The sequence below is a fragment of the Carcharodon carcharias genome, chromosome 20, assembly GCF_017639515.1.
Source record: "Carcharodon carcharias isolate sCarCar2 chromosome 20, sCarCar2.pri, whole genome shotgun sequence".
Taxonomy (NCBI): domain Eukaryota; kingdom Metazoa; phylum Chordata; class Chondrichthyes; order Lamniformes; family Lamnidae; genus Carcharodon; species Carcharodon carcharias.
In genome coordinates, this window is record NC_054486.1 from 14,776,802 (window position 1) to 14,793,846 (window position 17,045).

The following is a 17,045-nucleotide window of genomic DNA, read 5'->3' on the forward strand; positions in this document are numbered from 1 at the left end:
GGCCAGGGGGAAAGGGAAAGGGAATGTGTTTAGGGAAAATGGAAAGGAAGGGGTTAAGGGAAACGAGGAGGAAAAGGAAGGGGTTAAGGGAAATGAGGAGGAAAAGGAAGGGGTTAAGGGAAATGAGAAGGAAAAGGAAGGGGTTAAGGGAAATGAGAATGGACTAAGGGAAAGGAGAATGGGTGGCTGTGTCAATGGATGCCTCCTGGACTTGGGCTGCTTTGAGGTGGAGTCCCACACACCGCGTCATTCATTGCAGACACGGAGTCCCCTCCCCACACCCCCATTCCTCCTCTCCAGTGTGAGGAGCGGAAAGACTCCTTGTGTCCGTGTGTCCTCACAGCAGCGCAGGTCTCGCCGGGGGTTGGGGGGTGGGGTGGGGTGGGGGGGAAGAGAGAGAAAGGCAGTGGAGAATGCGAAAATAACCGCACGCTGCCTGCAGTCAGAGCAAGTGGGGTGGGGGGTGGGGTGGGGGCAACCTGGTTAGCAACAAAATCAGGCTGGTCCGACCCTGCCCGCCTGTCCGGGGCAGGTATGGGACTGGAGCGGGATACAGGAGCCGCGCTCGGGCTTTCGCGGTCTGGTTAAAGTGGTCGACTTTGTCTTGCGGTCCATGAGGACGCACCATGGCTAAGCAGTATGATGTGCTCTTCAGACTGCTGCTGATCGGAGACTCCGGGGTGGGGAAGACTTGTCTGCTCTGCCGCTTCACCGACAACCAATTCCACGCTTCACACATCTCCACTATAGGTAAGGGGGAGAGAGAGAGATTAAGGAAAGGTGCGTGCTTTCTGTTGCAATATTGTTGGGCGCCGGTTCACGCTCCGCTCTCAGCGCCTTTGTTTTCTATACGGACCAGGCTGGAGCAGTAGCTCTTCCTGCCGGTCAGTCTCCGAGGTGCTCACGGATTTGCCACGCTCTCCCCGGCTTTGTGGAAGTCGGGATTTGTTTTGGAACTTTCCACTTGCCGCATTTGGAAGGGTTGAGTTAAGTTGTGGAGTTGGACATAAAATGCACGCCAGTTTGGGGAGAGGGGGTCTTGCAAGCAGCAGAAGCGCACTCCCCCCCCCCCCCCCCCCATCGCCAGTGGACTCCCCCTTGATCCTACTCCGGGAATTTGCGGTAATCCCGCACTGGTAAAGGTCATGGGCAAGAAAATGCATTTAAAGTCATCACTAAAGCGATGTGTGCGGTGGTCGTGGGGATAGAAATGGATTGTAAGGAAGGTTTTTTTTTGCCAACAATCCTTCATCAATTTGATGGGTGATGTGGTGGGGGGTGTGGATTGGGAATTGGGGCCACTTTGGTGGGGGGTCCAGCTGATTCCCAAGATGATGATTGGAGCCAGGTCAATGCCTGCGGCAGATTCCCTTGAAGCTGAGATGTCTCCAGTTCTGTCAGGAAGTGTTGAACAGCCTGGCACAATGATGAGCACGTTTACCCTAGAGAGCCCATTGTACATTGTTCTCCCATTATAGGCTACATTCCAAAGTGTATTGGAACCCAGCTGGTGTGAATCAATGGCTCTGTGCATTTCCTATTGGAATCAGCAGCATTGATGAATTGTATATTGGGCAGAATGGTACATAGAGAGAACATAGTACAATAACAGCTTGCATTTATGCTTCCTCTTTTGGCTTTTCCCATGTTACATGGGGTCACCATAATACTGAGTGATCACCCTTCATGTCAGCCATCATTTTTTGTCCAGTTTTTTTTTTGGGGGGGGGGGTGGGGGTGGGGGTGGGGTGCTGGGGTGGATTTGGTGGATGGTTTTACAGCCAGTGGTTAATTTGTTCATTGGATGTGGACGACACTGACGAAGCCAACATTTATTGCCCCATCCCTAATCGCCCCTTGCATTATAAGAGCCAACTAGTCACATATAGGCCAGACCAGGTAAGGATGGCAGATTTCCTAACCTAAAGGACATTAGTGAACCAGTTGGGTTTTTATGACAATCAGCAATAGTTTCATGGTCATCATTAGATTTTCAATTCCAGATTTTTATTGAATTCAAATTTCGCCATCTGAACCTGGGCCCCCAGAGCATTACCCTTAGTAATACCACTACTCCGCCACCTCCCCCCTCAAAGTGATCGGTGGCAAGACTTGGCACAGGACAGGCTATGGGCAGCGGAGTTTTGTTGGGAAGATGTTTATGGAGGATGGACAGTTGACCAAGAGTGCTTTAGAACAGTGGAGTCTGGACATGACATAAAAACATGAATGTCGATTTTAGCAGAAAATGGGCTGATGTAAGAGAGGAGACTGGGCAATATTATGGGCGTGGAAGTAGGCAGTCTTTTTACTTAAGAGGATATGAGGCCAGAAACCAATGATGTCCATATCCCATGTTGAATAAAAGACCAAAGCATTCTACTATGAGGCTAGAGTGGTTATCTCTGTCCTGGGAGCTATATGAACCAAGCTTTCTTCTGTGGGCTATCACCGTGGCACCTAGTCTAAATGTAGTCCCTCTCCCTTTATATGATTTACTAAACTCCATGACAGTCAGCATTTCTTACTAGTTCCAATTTCTCTTTGTTTCCATAGCTTTATTTGAACTTTATTGCATTTGCCTGGGAAGATAATGCTCTTTTTGCTCAGTAGCACCCTATACAGAGCCCCAGTAAATATTAGCTACCTTAGCACTAGCACATTGTTGAAAAAATTCTGTCTTGGGAGTCTGCTGACAAATCTTCAGACTATCGTCATCCTCCTAACCCCTGCACTTGACGCAAGGGCATTTTAATACTATTTTGGCTGTACCCAGAACAACAATATGTTGAGTAACCTTATAAATAGGAGTAAACCATTGGCCATACAACAGTAGCAAACTTCATATCACTTCTGTTTAGCCGAAGAAATCATGTGGATGTACTGATTAACTATTCCCATTCCAATCCCTTACATTCTCTCCCAAAGTTGTTGTGCAACAAGATTCCTCTCTTGTTTGTATGTATCTGTGCATGTTTGTTTCTCATCACTAATTTCTTTATTAAAGCTGTTCATCTGTAATTTTTTGCAGTACTGATGAGGGAGCTATACTTGTAACATTAGCTTGTTGGTTCTCTCCAGAGATGCTGCCTGTCAGGCTGGATGTTTCCAGCACTTTATGTATTTGTTTCAGATTTCTAGTTTGACTTTTTTTTGTATTTTTGCTCCAAGCTAATGAGCTGCAGCATTGTGTCGTAAACGCTGAACTTTACAAGACAAATATGTTTAATCTTTTTAAATCAGCCCATTTGATTAGCATCCCATTCACCACCTTCAACATTCACACCCTCCACCACCAACGCACAGTGGCAGCAGTGTGTACCATCTACAAGGCGCATTGCAGCAACTCACCAAGCCTCCTTTGACAGCACCTTCCAAACCCATGACCTCTACCACCTAGAAGGACAAGGGCAGCAGATGCATGGGAACACTGTTGCCTGTAAGTTCTCCTCCAAGCCACACACCTCCCTGATTTGGAAATATATCGCTGTTCCTTCACTGTTGCTAGGTCAAAATCCTGGAACTCCCTAACAGCACTGTGGCTGTACCTACATCACATGGACTGTAGCGATTGAAGAAGATGGCTCACCACCACCTTCTTGAAGGCAATTAGGGATGGGTAATAAATGCTAGCCTGGCCAGTGATGCCCACATCCCATGAAAGATTTTTTTAAAAGTCCCCTTTAACTTAAGGCAAGATAGGACATTCTGAAGAAGGGGGAAAGGCTAATTCCTGATGAGCTGCTTAGTTTGGAGAAATGCTCATGTGATCCAATTGCCATCAGGAGAGAAACTAAATAAAAACCCATGGAGCTGGAGTGGTAGTTTTAACAGTATCTCTCAGAAAAAAGGATAGTTGCTGTTTGACAAGCCTAAGCAAGAAGAAAAGTAAGTAGGATACTTAAGATTTCTGTTTCTGTTCAAAAGAAAGGGAACAGAACAGACGGGGCTCTTGACGATTTAAGCAACATGGAGTCGTTGAAGTGCATCTTGCTGGAGATAATTGTATCTGGGAAAACTCGGGTGGTGTAGAACAATTGTCGAAGGACATTGGAAGTTTCACCCTGGGCTGATGGGAAGAAGTGAACCTCCCCTGGAGAGTTGGGAGTGACTGTGGGACTGTTCCTTTAATGTTACATATCTGTCAGAAGTGTGTCACAAAGTAAAATGACTTCTTAAGACTTATTTTGGTTGCATTAGTTACTGCGAAAGAACCTTTTCGTTAGTTTGCTGAATTAGTTGTCTGCTAATTAATGTTTGATCTATGCTGATTTTAGTTTGTTACAGTGGAAGTCTTAACAGGTGAAATCTTGTCCATCAGTTTATTTCCATTGGTTATTTGGCAAATTCATTTCTTTTAAAAAGTTATTGGTCTCTCCAAGGAGTGTAACAATTGCAGCTTATTAAAGTAGTACTACTGTAACCTTCACCCCCTAAACCTCGGCTGTTGCAAATTTGCATCTAAATTCTCCCATGGGTAGCATGTGTATCTTTGAGAGGAGAATGAAAGCTCCATTTAAGGAAGATGGAAACTGTGTGAATTTCTTAATTTTCCAACTTGGTGATATTTAAGCATAACGATAAGCTTTTGATGCGTCGAGCATCTGGCTGACTGAAAGAAAATCCTTTTTGACCCTTGTTTTTCCCAATCCGTTTTTGCAGTTAAATTGATGAATCTGATCTTCCTGTGTCCCTGTCTCTTGATCATCTGAAAAACCAAGTGCTGGCCTTTTATTAAATTTTGTGCAAAAGTGTTCAGTAAGCTGTGGGGTAACCTCAATCTCTGAGGGACAAATTTGAATTGGGTTTCGTCAGCCAGTCTTCTCAACACAGGAAAACTCAGCAGTTGAAACCACAAGTGTTGTCAGTGGGGAAGAAAATAACTTATTAAATCACTCTGAAATACCCCAAAACGCTTCTATAAATTATTACTGAGGTGCAGTTGTGGTTTTATGTAGGGCACCTGCTCTAGCCGCCTTTTGTAACTCTTTCGAGTACAAACACGTTTCCATCTGTTCCTATTCAGATGAAGTTACATTGTTTCATAGTTTGCCATTGTGAGATTTGAACTCTTGATCTTGGGGTTACAAGCCCAGTACCATAACCACTTGGCTATTTAGGCCAAGCCCTAGCTGTCTTTTGTAATGCAACATCCCAAATAAGTGACCAGTTGAACTATTTTTGAAGTTGATTGGAATTGCAAATTAGTGTTTGAAAATTATCCGGGGTTTTTCAGCAATGAGAAGTTTTATCTAAAGTCATAAATCTGAGGGGCATTAGACCTAGTTCCAAATCTAATTGTAAATTTATTGCCATGTCATAAATTGGAACATATCAGCTGAGCAATGAATTAGAGCGAAGGATGTTCTTTGTTTTGCAGTCACCAAAAGTAGCCGAGGACTGTGCTTGAGACACATTTGATTTGGAATTCAATCTGCAGGGCTACATAACGTAGGACTATGAGGTCATGCTCGATCCGCTGGGCTCAAACACAAATTTTGCATGGCCAGTTTCCTAATGTCTCTACTTTTTAAGTCACTTTTTTAATATTCATTATCTGGTTTTACTGTGACACATATCATTCTCTGACAACAAGCAGAAACAATTGCATCCTTTAATAAATTAGCTTGTTGCACCACTTGATTAACCAAAATTGCTGGATTTCATGAACATGGATGTTTAGTCATATCTGCATCTTTCAGCACATTCTGAAGTTCACAGGAAATAGTCTTATGGAATAGTTACTCTATAAAATTCTGCTCCTTCAAATTGTCGACTGCCTGGCATCACATTGCTCCCTAGTTAAGTGTTTGGCTTCTTAAGTGCAATCCCATTAGGATTGCACACCCTTCTGGATTTTCTTGGGTATCTCCAGGACTTAGAGTTATCCCAGGGATAGGTGGACTGTGAAGTTAAGGCCACAATCAGATCTTATTGAATGGTGGAGCAGACTCGAGGGGCCGAATGTCCCACTCCTCCTATTTCATATGTTCACTGCCTCAGAAACGTGAAAGAAAAATCATATCTTTGGTTCCTGAGAAAAGAAATGGTGGCTTTTCTCATATTCCTCAAAGACGATTGGTTATTATTTAGAAACATAGCGGAGGTAGGGAATAAAGGTTGTTTGACTGTCAGTCAAGAATCATTTGGCTGGGGAATGAAGAGGGTGTTCACTTTCCAACTGATGTGGAAAGGCGTTAAGAATAAACATGCTGGCCGTACTGTGGTAGGGGATACCTCTCATTTAAGTCTTCTGGAATACGTCAATCCAGGGTTGGCAACCCTAACCCTAATTCATGCCAAAATGATTTGCATTTGTTGCATGAATGGCAAAGAAAGGTATCTTCTAAGGCTACATGGCATCACTATATCTTTACTTAATAAAATCAGTTTGACACTGGCTGTTTTTTAATTCATCAAAGTCATCGTTTAAGTATTCCCAAAAAAGTGCAGAGATATTTTGTAGCATTTTAAGTACTTTTCTGAAAATTGGGTCTGTTTTCCCTTATTCTTTTTCCCTTCCAAGTCTGCATGTAGTCACTAAATCTGCCCAAGGAGAGTAGAGAGTGGTACACATGCAGTTGTCATCTTTAGTTGACCAGAAAGATAAATATACTGTTGCTCAACTGGACTAACTAAAGCACAATCACAGCATCTAATTTTTCTTTATTATTCAGTAATGGAATGTGGGCTTTGCAGGCTGGGCCAGCATTTATTGCCCATTCCTAGTTGCCCTTGAGAAGGTGGTGGTGAGCTGCCTTCTTGAACCACTGCAGTCCATGTGGTATAGTTACACACATGGTGCTGTTAGGGAGGGAGTTCCAGGATTTTGACCCATCTACAGTGGAGGAACGGCGATTTACAAGTCAGGATGGTGAGTGATTTGGAGGGGAACTTCCAGGTGGTGGTGGTCTTCTCATCTATCTGCTGCCCTTGTCCTTCTTGATGGTAGTGGTCGTGGGTTTTGAAGTGCTGTTGAAGGAGCCTTGGTGAATTCCTGCAGTGCATCTTGTAGATGGTATACGCTGCTGCTACTGTGCGTCATTGGTGGAGAGAATGAATGTGTGTGGATGTGGTACCAATCAAGCAGGCTGCTTTGTCCTGGACGGTGTCAAGCTTCTTGAGTGTTGTGGGAGCTGCACTCATCCAGAAGTGTGGAGTATTCCATCACATTCCTGACTTGTTCCTTCTAGATGGTGGACAGGCTGTGGGGAGTCAGGAGGTGAGTTCCTCATCGCAGGATTCCTAGCTTCTGACCTGCTCTTGTAGCCACAGTATTTATATGGCTAGTCCAGTTCAGTTTCTGGCCAATGGTAATCCCCAGGATGTTGATAGTGGGGCTTCAGCAATGGTAATGCCATTGAACATCAGGGGGCAATGATTGGGTGTTCTCTTGTTGGAGATGGTCATTGCCTGATACTTGTAAGGCACGAATGTTTCTTGCCACTTGTCAGCCCAAGTCTGGATATTGTCCAGGGCAACATGTCCACATCTAAAAGTATTTAGATGTGCACATGTGAAGCCAAGGCACACAAGGCTATGGGCCTTGTGCTGGAAAATGGGATTAGAATAGTTAGGTACTTGTTTGACCGGCACAGACTCGAGGGGCTGTCGACTTCTGTGACTCTATGATGCATTTGGACATGGACTGCTTTAGTATCTGAGGAGTCACGAATGGTGCTGAAGATTGTGCAATCATTAGCGAATATCCCCACTTCTGACCTTATGATAGAAGGGAGGTCATTGATGCAGCTGATGATGGTTGGGTCGAGGATACTACCCTGAGGAACTCCTGCAGTGATGTCCTGGAGCTGAGATGACTGACCTCCAACAACCACAACCATCTTCCTTTGTGCTAGATTTGACTCCAACCAGCAGAGAGTTTCCCCCCTGATTCCCATTGACTTCAGTTTTGCTAGGGCATAATTGCTAAATGCACATGAACACAGTGAGTGCTTAATAAATCAGAAAAACCAAGGGCTTTTGGGTCGCTGGTGTTGTTCATGATTGGTGTGTATTGGCGTGGTGCCGCCGCCTTGTTTCTTTTCTTTACCTTAAATCAAAGCCATGTTCAGTTAACATGTTAATCCAGCATCTACATAGGAACGTAGGCTTTCAATCCCTTGGCCATGTTCTGCCTGGCTGATTTGTACCTCATTCACCTGCTTTTATTCCATATATCTTGATACTATTGGCAAAACTCTATCAATCTCAGCTTTGATCAAAAGTAATTACTTTATGAGCTTGAGAGTTCCAGATTTCCAATACTGTTTGTGTCCAAAAGTACCTTGTAAATTTACTCCTAAAAGGCTTAGCTCTGATTTTAAATACTGGTGAGTCTCCCTGTGGGTTATTAACTCCCAGAAGTGGAGTTTGCTCATCAGAAAATGACACAGTTTGAAAGCTGGATCTTAAAACTCAAGAATAATTCATAATGGAAAATGCTTTCTTACTTTTGCTCACAGTAGGGGAGGAATCGATGTGTCACATATCTTGCGATAAGCCTGTGACACAATGTAGATTAGTGCTGAAATCTTTTTGCCCTCAGCTGTGCTGCAGTAGAATAGGGAATATTTCCATAGGGACTGTTAGAGTTACCCAAAGCCAACACTGATATCAATGCTGCTTCGACCTCAAGTTACCCAATCAGCACAGACCCTGCACTTATGTAGTTAATGAAAATTTTAGCTGACAGGGCTGGAAATCTGAAACAAATACCTGTACACAAAATGAAACAAATGTGAAACTCACCAGTTAGAAACTGTTACGAAAGAAATAAAAACATGTTTCGGGTGTGTGTAGCACTGAATCAGGACCCTCCTTTTGTTTGTCTTGCAGGTAGGAGAAAAGGTTGAGCAGGTTAGGCCTATACTTATTGGAGCTTAGAAGAATGAGAGATGATCTTATTGAAACACACAAGATTCAGAGGGGGCTTGACAGGGTGAGAAAATGTTTCCCCTCATGAGAGCATCTAGAACTAGGGGGGGTCACAGTCTCAAAAATAAGGGGTCTCCCATTTAAGATGGAGGTGAAGAGGAATTTCTTCCCTGAGGGTTGTTAGTCTTTGGAATTCTCTTCGCCAGAGACTTACAGAGGCTGGGTCATTGAATATATTCAAGGCTGAGTTAGACAAATTTTTTGAATAACAAGACAGTCAAGGGTTATGGAGGCAGAGGGGGGTACGGTGAGGGAGGAAAGTGGAATTAAGACCATAATCAGGTTAGCCATGATATTGAATGGTGGAGCAAGCTTGAGGGGCCATTTGGCCTACTCCTGCTCCTATTTCCTATGTTATTTATAAGGGGCACAGTCAGTAAGGGAGACTATGCCTGAGTGAAACCGAGACAGAGTGAGTACTTGGGAATTTGATTCAAAGTGAAAATTCGGTGCTTAGGGGGAAAGAGATGCTTTAGTTAAGGCTAATTGCAAGAAGTAGAGCTTGCTGAGTTGGGAGTTCGGAGAAGGGGGTAGGGAGGAGGTGCTCCTTCTACCCTTTTTCAGCCTCCAGCATTTGGTTTCCACTTTGTGCAGCAGAAAAAGTAGGTTAATAGTTAACTGGTAATTAGCTGGAGAGTTCTGAGAGCTTAAAGCTGCAGAGAGAGAAAGCCAGGAGTTTGCAGATAAAGGTGACATCACAAGAGTCCTGTAAGTTGGTTGGTAAGTATAGCCTTTTCCGGACTTGGCACAGAGAGACGATTGGTGAGTGACAGGTGAATTATTATATTATACCAAACTATAATAAGCTTTATATAAATTACTTAAGCATGTAAATGCATGTGGAATGTGCATCCTGCAGGATGTGGGCAGTTGTGCAGGCACAAAGTGCCCTTGATGACTACACCTGCAGGAAGTTTCACTAGCTGAAGAAACTTGATCTCTGGGCTATGGAGCTCCAGCAGCAGCTGGTGTCACTGTGATGCATCTGCAAGGCTGAGGATTAAATCAGGGTTAATGTGCATATATGTGAATGCACAGAATGTAGTTAATAATATTGGTGAATTTGGCACAGGTTGACAAATGGAATTATGCTATTATTGGTATAACAGAGATCTGGCTCAAAGAAGGACAGAACTGGGTGTTAAATCTTCCTGGGTACAAGGTGTTTAGTAGAGAATGGAAGAAAGGGGTTGGAGAATGGCAGTATTGATTAGAGATGGCAGTACTGGAGGGGGAGGATGTTCCAGAGGGGTCAAGGACAGAATCTCTGCCTAGAATAAGGAATGAAAAAGGTGCAGTAACATTAATAGGTGTGGTATATAGATCACCAACTAGTGGAAGGGATGTAGAGAAACAAATTTGCAAGGAAATTACCGAGAGGTGCAAGAATTATAGAACAATTATAATGGGAGATTTCAATTATCCAAATATAGACTGGGATAGGAATAGTGCAAGGGGACAAGGGAGGCGAGAGTTCCAGGAATGTGTTCAGGATAATTTTCTGCAACAGTATATTTCCAGTCCAACGAGAGGGCTGGCACTGTTGGACCTGGTTCTGAGGAATGAATTGGCCCAAGTGGATCAAATAACAGCGGGAGACAGTGACCATTGTATCATAAGGTTTAGGTTAATCATGGAAAACGACAAGGAACAATCCAGAGCAGGGATAATTAATTGGGGGAAAATCAACTTCGATTGGAAGTTGCATTTGAGTTGAGTGAGTTGGAATCAAATGTTGGCAGAAAAGATGGTAGCTGAGAAATGGGCCACCTTCAAAGAAAAAATATTGCAGGCGATGTCAAGGTATATTCCCTTGAAGGGGAAAGGTAGGGCAAATAAATTCAGAGTGCCCTGGATGATGAGAGAGATAGAGGTGAAGATGAAAAGGAAGAAGTGCACATACGACAGATTGTCAGGTAGAAAATACAATGGAGAATATAGAATCCAGAATATAGGCTGAATATAGAAGGACCAGAGAGGAAGTGAAAAGCTAATAAGGCAAGCAAGGAGAGAGCATGAACAGAGATTGGCTGCTAATATAAAAGGGAATCCTGAGATCTTCTATAAGCATATAAATAATAAACGGGAGATAAAAGAAAGAGTAGGACTGATTAGGGAGTAACAAAAAGGAACTTGCACGTGGAGGCAGAGACATAGTGGGGGTATTAAACATGTACTTTACATCTGTCTTTACAAAGGAAGAAGAGCTACCTAGCCTGAGGTGAGAGAAGATAACTGGTACACTAGAATAACTTACAATTGAGAAGGAGGTGTTAGAAAGGCTATCTTTACCGAAAATTAATAAGCTACCAAGGTCGGATGAGATGCATCCAAGGGTACTGAGGTAAGTGAGAGTGGGAATTGCAGAGGCACTAGTGATAATCTTCCAATCTTCCTTAGACACAGGGGTGGTGCTAGAGCATTGCGCATGTTACACACTTGTTCAAAAGTGGTGCAAGGATAAAGCTGGCAACTACAGACCAGTCAGTCTGACTTCAGTGGTAGGGAAACTTCTGGCAACTCTAGTTCGGGTTAAAATCAATAGTCACTTGGACCAGTGCAGCATAATTAAGGAAAGCCAGCATGGATTCATTAAGGGAAAATCATGTTTAACTTGCTGGAGTTTTTTGAGGACATAACAGAGAAGGTTGATAAAGGAAACGCTGTTGTTGTGGCGTATGTAGATATTCAGAAGGCATTTGATACAGTGCTGCACAGCAGACTTGTGAGCAAAATTTTAGTTCATGGAATAAATGGGAAAATAGGCACTTGGATAAGAAATTAGCTGAATGACAATTAACAGAATAGTGATTAAATGGTTGTTTTTCAGATTGGAAGAAGGTTTGTAGTGGAGATCCAGAGGGGTCAGTGTTGGGACCCTTGCTCTTCCTGATATATATTAATGACCTAGACTGTGATGTGCAAGGGAGGATTTCAAAATTTGCTGATGATACGAAGGTTGGAAATGTTGTCAGATGTGATGAGGATAGTCTTGAACTTCAAAAGGACATAGACATGTTGGGCGGACAAGTGGCAAATGAGGTTCAATGCAGAGAAGTGTGAAGTGATTCATTTTAGCAGGAAGAATGCAGAGAGACTGTATAAAATAAAAGGAGAAACTCTAAAGGAGGTGCAGGAACAGGCGGACCTCGGTGTAAATGTACATAAGTCATTGAAGATGGCAGAGCATATTGAGAGAGCAGTTAATAAATTATATAGTATCTTAAGCTTTATTTATAAGGGCATTGAGTACAAGAGTAAGGAGGTCATGTGTAACTTGTATAAGACACCAGTTAGGCCTCATCTGGAGTAGCGTGTCCAGTTTTGGGTACCATACTGTGAAGGCATTGGAGAGAGTACAGAGGAGATTCACAAGAATTATTCCAGGGATAATGTAGCTATGAGTAAAGATTGAAGAGGATAGATTGTTTTCATTGGAGAAAAGAAGGCTGAGAGGAGACTTGATAGAGATATTCAAGATCCTGAGGGGTATGGACAGGGTAAATAGTGAGAAACTGTTCCCACTCAAGAGAGCATCAAGAATTAGAGGGCACAGATTCAAAATAATTGGCAAAAGGAGTAAAAGTGGTGTGGGGAAAATTTTTTTCACCCAAAGAATGGTTGGAGTCTGGAACGAACTTCCTGAGAGGGTGGTGGAGGCAGGTTTGATCGAGGTATTCAAAAGGGAATTGGATTGCTATCTGAAGAGAGAGTATGCAAGGTTAGGTGAATAAGGCAGGAGAGTGGGTCGAGGTAGAGTGCTCTTTCAGCAAGTCAATGCAGATTTGATGGGTCAAATGGCCTCCTTCTGCACTGTAAAGATTCTGTGATATGATTTCTATCTGGGTGGAACCCACATGTGAAATTTTGTTAGATAAGATTGCCTTTTACAAGTTCATGCATGAAATTATTTCCTGTTTCTTTCTTTCATCTGACACGAGTCTTTTTGAACACTGCGGCAACACCTGTGTATGCACACAAAAGACAGTTACCAATTGCTTATTAAATAAACATTACACCTGGAAACCTTCTTCTTGTTTCTCCATGTCCTTCTGCTTAATAATGTTCAGTGTTTAAATGCATAGCATTTTAGACTAAGTCTGGGGTGAGAAGGCTTGTGGCTAATCTTCCCGCCTGGACATCAGTTGAGCCCTTTAAGTGGGCAATTAATGCCCATTTAGCGCCCTTATCCTGCCATCCCTGGTATTTAACCAGCAGCGGGTGGGGGACACGCCATGCATGGAGACCTTCTGGGTGATCCTAGGAGGCCTCCATTATTCCAAGGCACTTAGTGCCTGATTGAAGGATCCAGCATCGGGATGGTGGTGGTGGGGGTTGGTTAGGGGCGGGGGGGGGGGGGGGGGGGGGGGGGGGGGGGGGGGGGGGGGGGGTGCGGGGGTGGGTGGGGGTATGTGGGGTGGGGTAGGTGGGGGGGGGTCATGGAAGGGTTTGAATGGAAAAGAGCCAATTTTTTTTTTTGCCCTTTCCCCTGGCACCCCCCCCCCCCAACCTACCTCTCACCACAGCGACCCCCATCCCACCTTTACTTACTTCCTCCAGGCAATTAACTGTTGGCTGTGGAGCCGGGAGCTCTGTAGCAGAGTTCCTAGTACCAATTAGGGGTTTAATTCCCTCAGGGCTCCCGGAGGTGGGGTCGGCTGGAGTGTCGCCAGTTTTGGTGACGGACATCAGTACCCCGCCGGCCTCATTTAAATTCCACCCATTTACCTGCAGGCTCTCTATGAATTAAAAAGCTATTGCTGTATCCTAAAGGATTGACTACACTGCATACCTGTTTCCACATTCATCATCTAAGATTCAGCTCCTTGTGCTTGCCAGGGAGATGCTGCGCTGATGCAGACTGTAGCAAGCTCAGAGTCAGGGCTGACTCACCCCCTGCTGTTCCTGAGCTGTCATTTGATTTAATGAGACTTGACCCTATTGATGAATGATCTCATTCACAAATTCACATTTCTCCTGGGATTTATTATAGCAACTGAGATGACGTGGGAGCCTGTTGACACAATGTAGATTTTACAGTGTGTCATTGTGGAGCAAGAATAGTGAAACCCAAAGGAAGCCATATGTTGAACAGATATTAGTGCAGTATTGCTGGCATTATTGGCATTTGTTACAGAAAATCCCTGAAGCCCATAAGCTGCCCTTTCCAAAATTGATTTTTATTTTCTTTATTTGTTTATGGGATGTGGGCATCGCTGGCAAGGCCAGCACTTGTTGCCCATCCCTAATTGCCCTTGAACCAAATAGCTTGCCATGCCATTTCAGAGGGATGTTAAGACTCAACCATATTCCTGTGGGTCTGGAGTCACGTGTAGGCCAGACTGATGGCAGATTCCTTGCCTAAAGGACATTAGTGAACCTGATGGGGTTTTTTTTACAACAATCAAGTCATGGTCACCATTACTGAGGCTAGCTTTTCAATTCCAGATTTATTAATTGAATTTAAATTCCGCCAGCTGCCTTGGTGGGATTTGAACCCTTGCGCTCAGAGCATTAGCTTGGGCTTCTGGATTATTAGTCCAGTGACATTGCCACTACGTCACCGCCTCCCCAGTTGGGTGCAATTTTGCCTTTACACTGTGCCTAATTTTACTCCCCACTGTATTAGTGGAAAACAATATTGGGCGGGGTGCAAAATCACCATTCCACTTGATCCCATGGGTTCCTTGCCCAGCAGTTTAAGTTAAAATTACTCCCGCCCCATGTTTCAGATTAGATACAGTTGCATAGGCCCTGTAACCATGTCCAAGTTTTTCATGTATAAGCTTTACTGTGATTGCCAACAGGTTCTTCAATTGTGCAGATCATCATAAGTAATCTAATCCTGCCTTCACACATCGTTCATAGGTGTATACATATAAATTTACACATAAGCAAATGGGCCTTTCAGCAAGGTCAATGGATAGTACTTGTGAGCAGGAACTTTAGCTGATTTTCACCCTCTCTATCTGAGGATGCTGAGACTAGATGTAGCATTCCACCATTGTTTAGGCTCAGAATAGTTACTGAAAACAAGACAATCATTAAGCCTGGGATTCTTCTTGTTTCTGTGGCTCAGTATCACAAATGAGCGTATTTAACTCATGAGCTATTTGGACTGAACATTTACGAAACCTCTTTTGAAATGTTGAAGTACAAATGTGTTTTAATTTAAATTAATTCCTTCAAATGTTTGAAGGTGTTGTGGTGCAGTGGGTAGTGTCCCTGCCTCTGAGCCAAAGACTCCAGGGTCAAGCCCCACTCCAGGACTTGATGGCCAAAGAAGGTGCATTCACAATGCATTTACAGGTTGTTTCCAACATGCTTAAGGCCGGTGGTAAGAGTGGGAGAGATTCCTGGTCTGCCATTCTTGATGTGGAGTTACATGCCTCAAGCTATAGCTTCAGGCTAGCAACAGGAAAAACAAGCTATGAAAAACAGATGTAAGGGTGTGCTTTGATTAGTGTTACTTTAGAGAATTGACAATCCATCAGGAGTTTTGTGGGTTAATGCATTGAATGGTGTTATAGCATCCCATTCAAGCAATAGATTTGATCTTCAGTTTGTACTGAGTTAGTTAATCTCCATTGGTGCAGCAGTAGAAGGTTAGAATTTTCCTTTGCACCCCTGGCTTAAGGATGGAGAGAAGTGGGGGGAATAAGTCAGGATTCCAGTGTCAATGGTGTGTTAATTATATTGTTAAGATGCACAAGTGAAGGTCAGTTTAATGACGCACTCAGAGCACTTATAAAGAGATATGGCTGAGACACTGGGGGTGGCAGGTAGAAGGCAGTCATATGTAATGCTGCATTCTGTAAATAAACAAACTATCAAGCAAATGATCTGTGCCCAGTTTCATACTTCACTACCTTCGGATCCAGTGATCATCCTGCATCTCAACACTATCTGAAACCTGTTACAAAGTATGTGCACAAGACTTCAGGCGAGAGGACTTGATGGCTTAAGATACAATGACCTCTAGGCTGTGAATGACTGTCCACATTCACTACTTGGGCACAGAAATGGACAATTGCAGCTTAGGTGGAATATCAGAAGTTGACTGGTGCCTCTGAAACAGTGCTGCCTGCCCAAGATATAATCATCATGGAAACAGTTCAGAGAAGGTTCACTCGACTTATCCCTGGGATGGCGGAGTTGTCCTATGAAGAAAGGTTGAACAGGTTAGATTTATACTTATTGGAGTTGAGAAGAATGAGAGGTGATCTTATTGAAACATAGAAAATCCTGATGGGGGGTTGATAGGTTGGATACCTGGAGGATGTTCCCTCTTGTGGGGGAGACTAAAACTAGGGTTCATAGTTAAAAATAAGAGGTCTCCCTTTTAAGGCAGAGGTGAGGAGAAACTTTTTTTCCCAAAGGGTTGTTGGTGTGTGGAATTCTGTTCCCCAGAAAGTAGTGGAAGCTGGGTCTTTGAATTTATTCAAGGTTGAGTTGGTCAGATTTTTGTTAGGCAAGGGGGTCAAGGGTTATGGGGGGGGGGGGGGCAGACAGGAATGTGGAGCTGAGACCACAACCAGATCGGCCATGATCTTATTGAATGATGAAGCAGGCTTGAAGGGCCAAATGGCCTACTCTTGCTGTTATGTGCCTAAATGCCTATATTCAACATTGAACCTTCCTTTTCAGGCAATGAATGAGGGCAGGATGCTGGTACAATGAGCCTCTTTATGGCCATTGCATTGTTCAACTAAATCACATATAGTAATTTATAGTACATTGTGTGATTATAACTCAGTGCATGAAGTTTTAGTAGTATGGATTTGTAGCCATAGGTATGAAGAATTCCAGATCTGATAACTGTGATGAAAATTAATAAAACCCTTCACTTTTCTGTGAAGTTACCATTCATTTTAAAATGAACTTATCTTTCACAGCCAAGATAGAGCGCAGACATAGGAACAAAAAATTAAACCCCTTGCCATATAATTATATCATGGCTGATCTGTGAGTCAATACCATTTACCCACTTTTATTCTGTATACCTTGATGCTTTTACCAAACAAAGATCTGTGCTCAAAATTTCAACTGACTTAACATCCATAGTCATTTGGAGGGGGGTGGGGGTGTGTGGTGGTAAGAGTTTTGTG

General features: G+C 43.5%; 1 protein-coding gene across 2 annotated transcripts in view; it reads left to right on the forward strand.

Moving 5' to 3' along the window:
* Positions 1–482: 482 nt before the first annotated feature.
* Positions 483–17,045, forward strand: part of rab15 (RAB15, member RAS oncogene family) — a 141,925-nt gene continuing 125,362 nt past the window's right edge. Inside the window, exon 1 of one of the 2 annotated variants that reach the window (XM_041215141.1) lies at positions 483–750. In XM_041215141.1, the coding sequence (XP_041071075.1) occupies positions 627–750 (124 nt within the window). In that variant the 5' untranslated portion in view covers positions 483–626. The remainder of the gene's footprint in view (positions 751–17,045) is intronic. The other variant, XM_041215139.1, reaches the window with a different exon arrangement.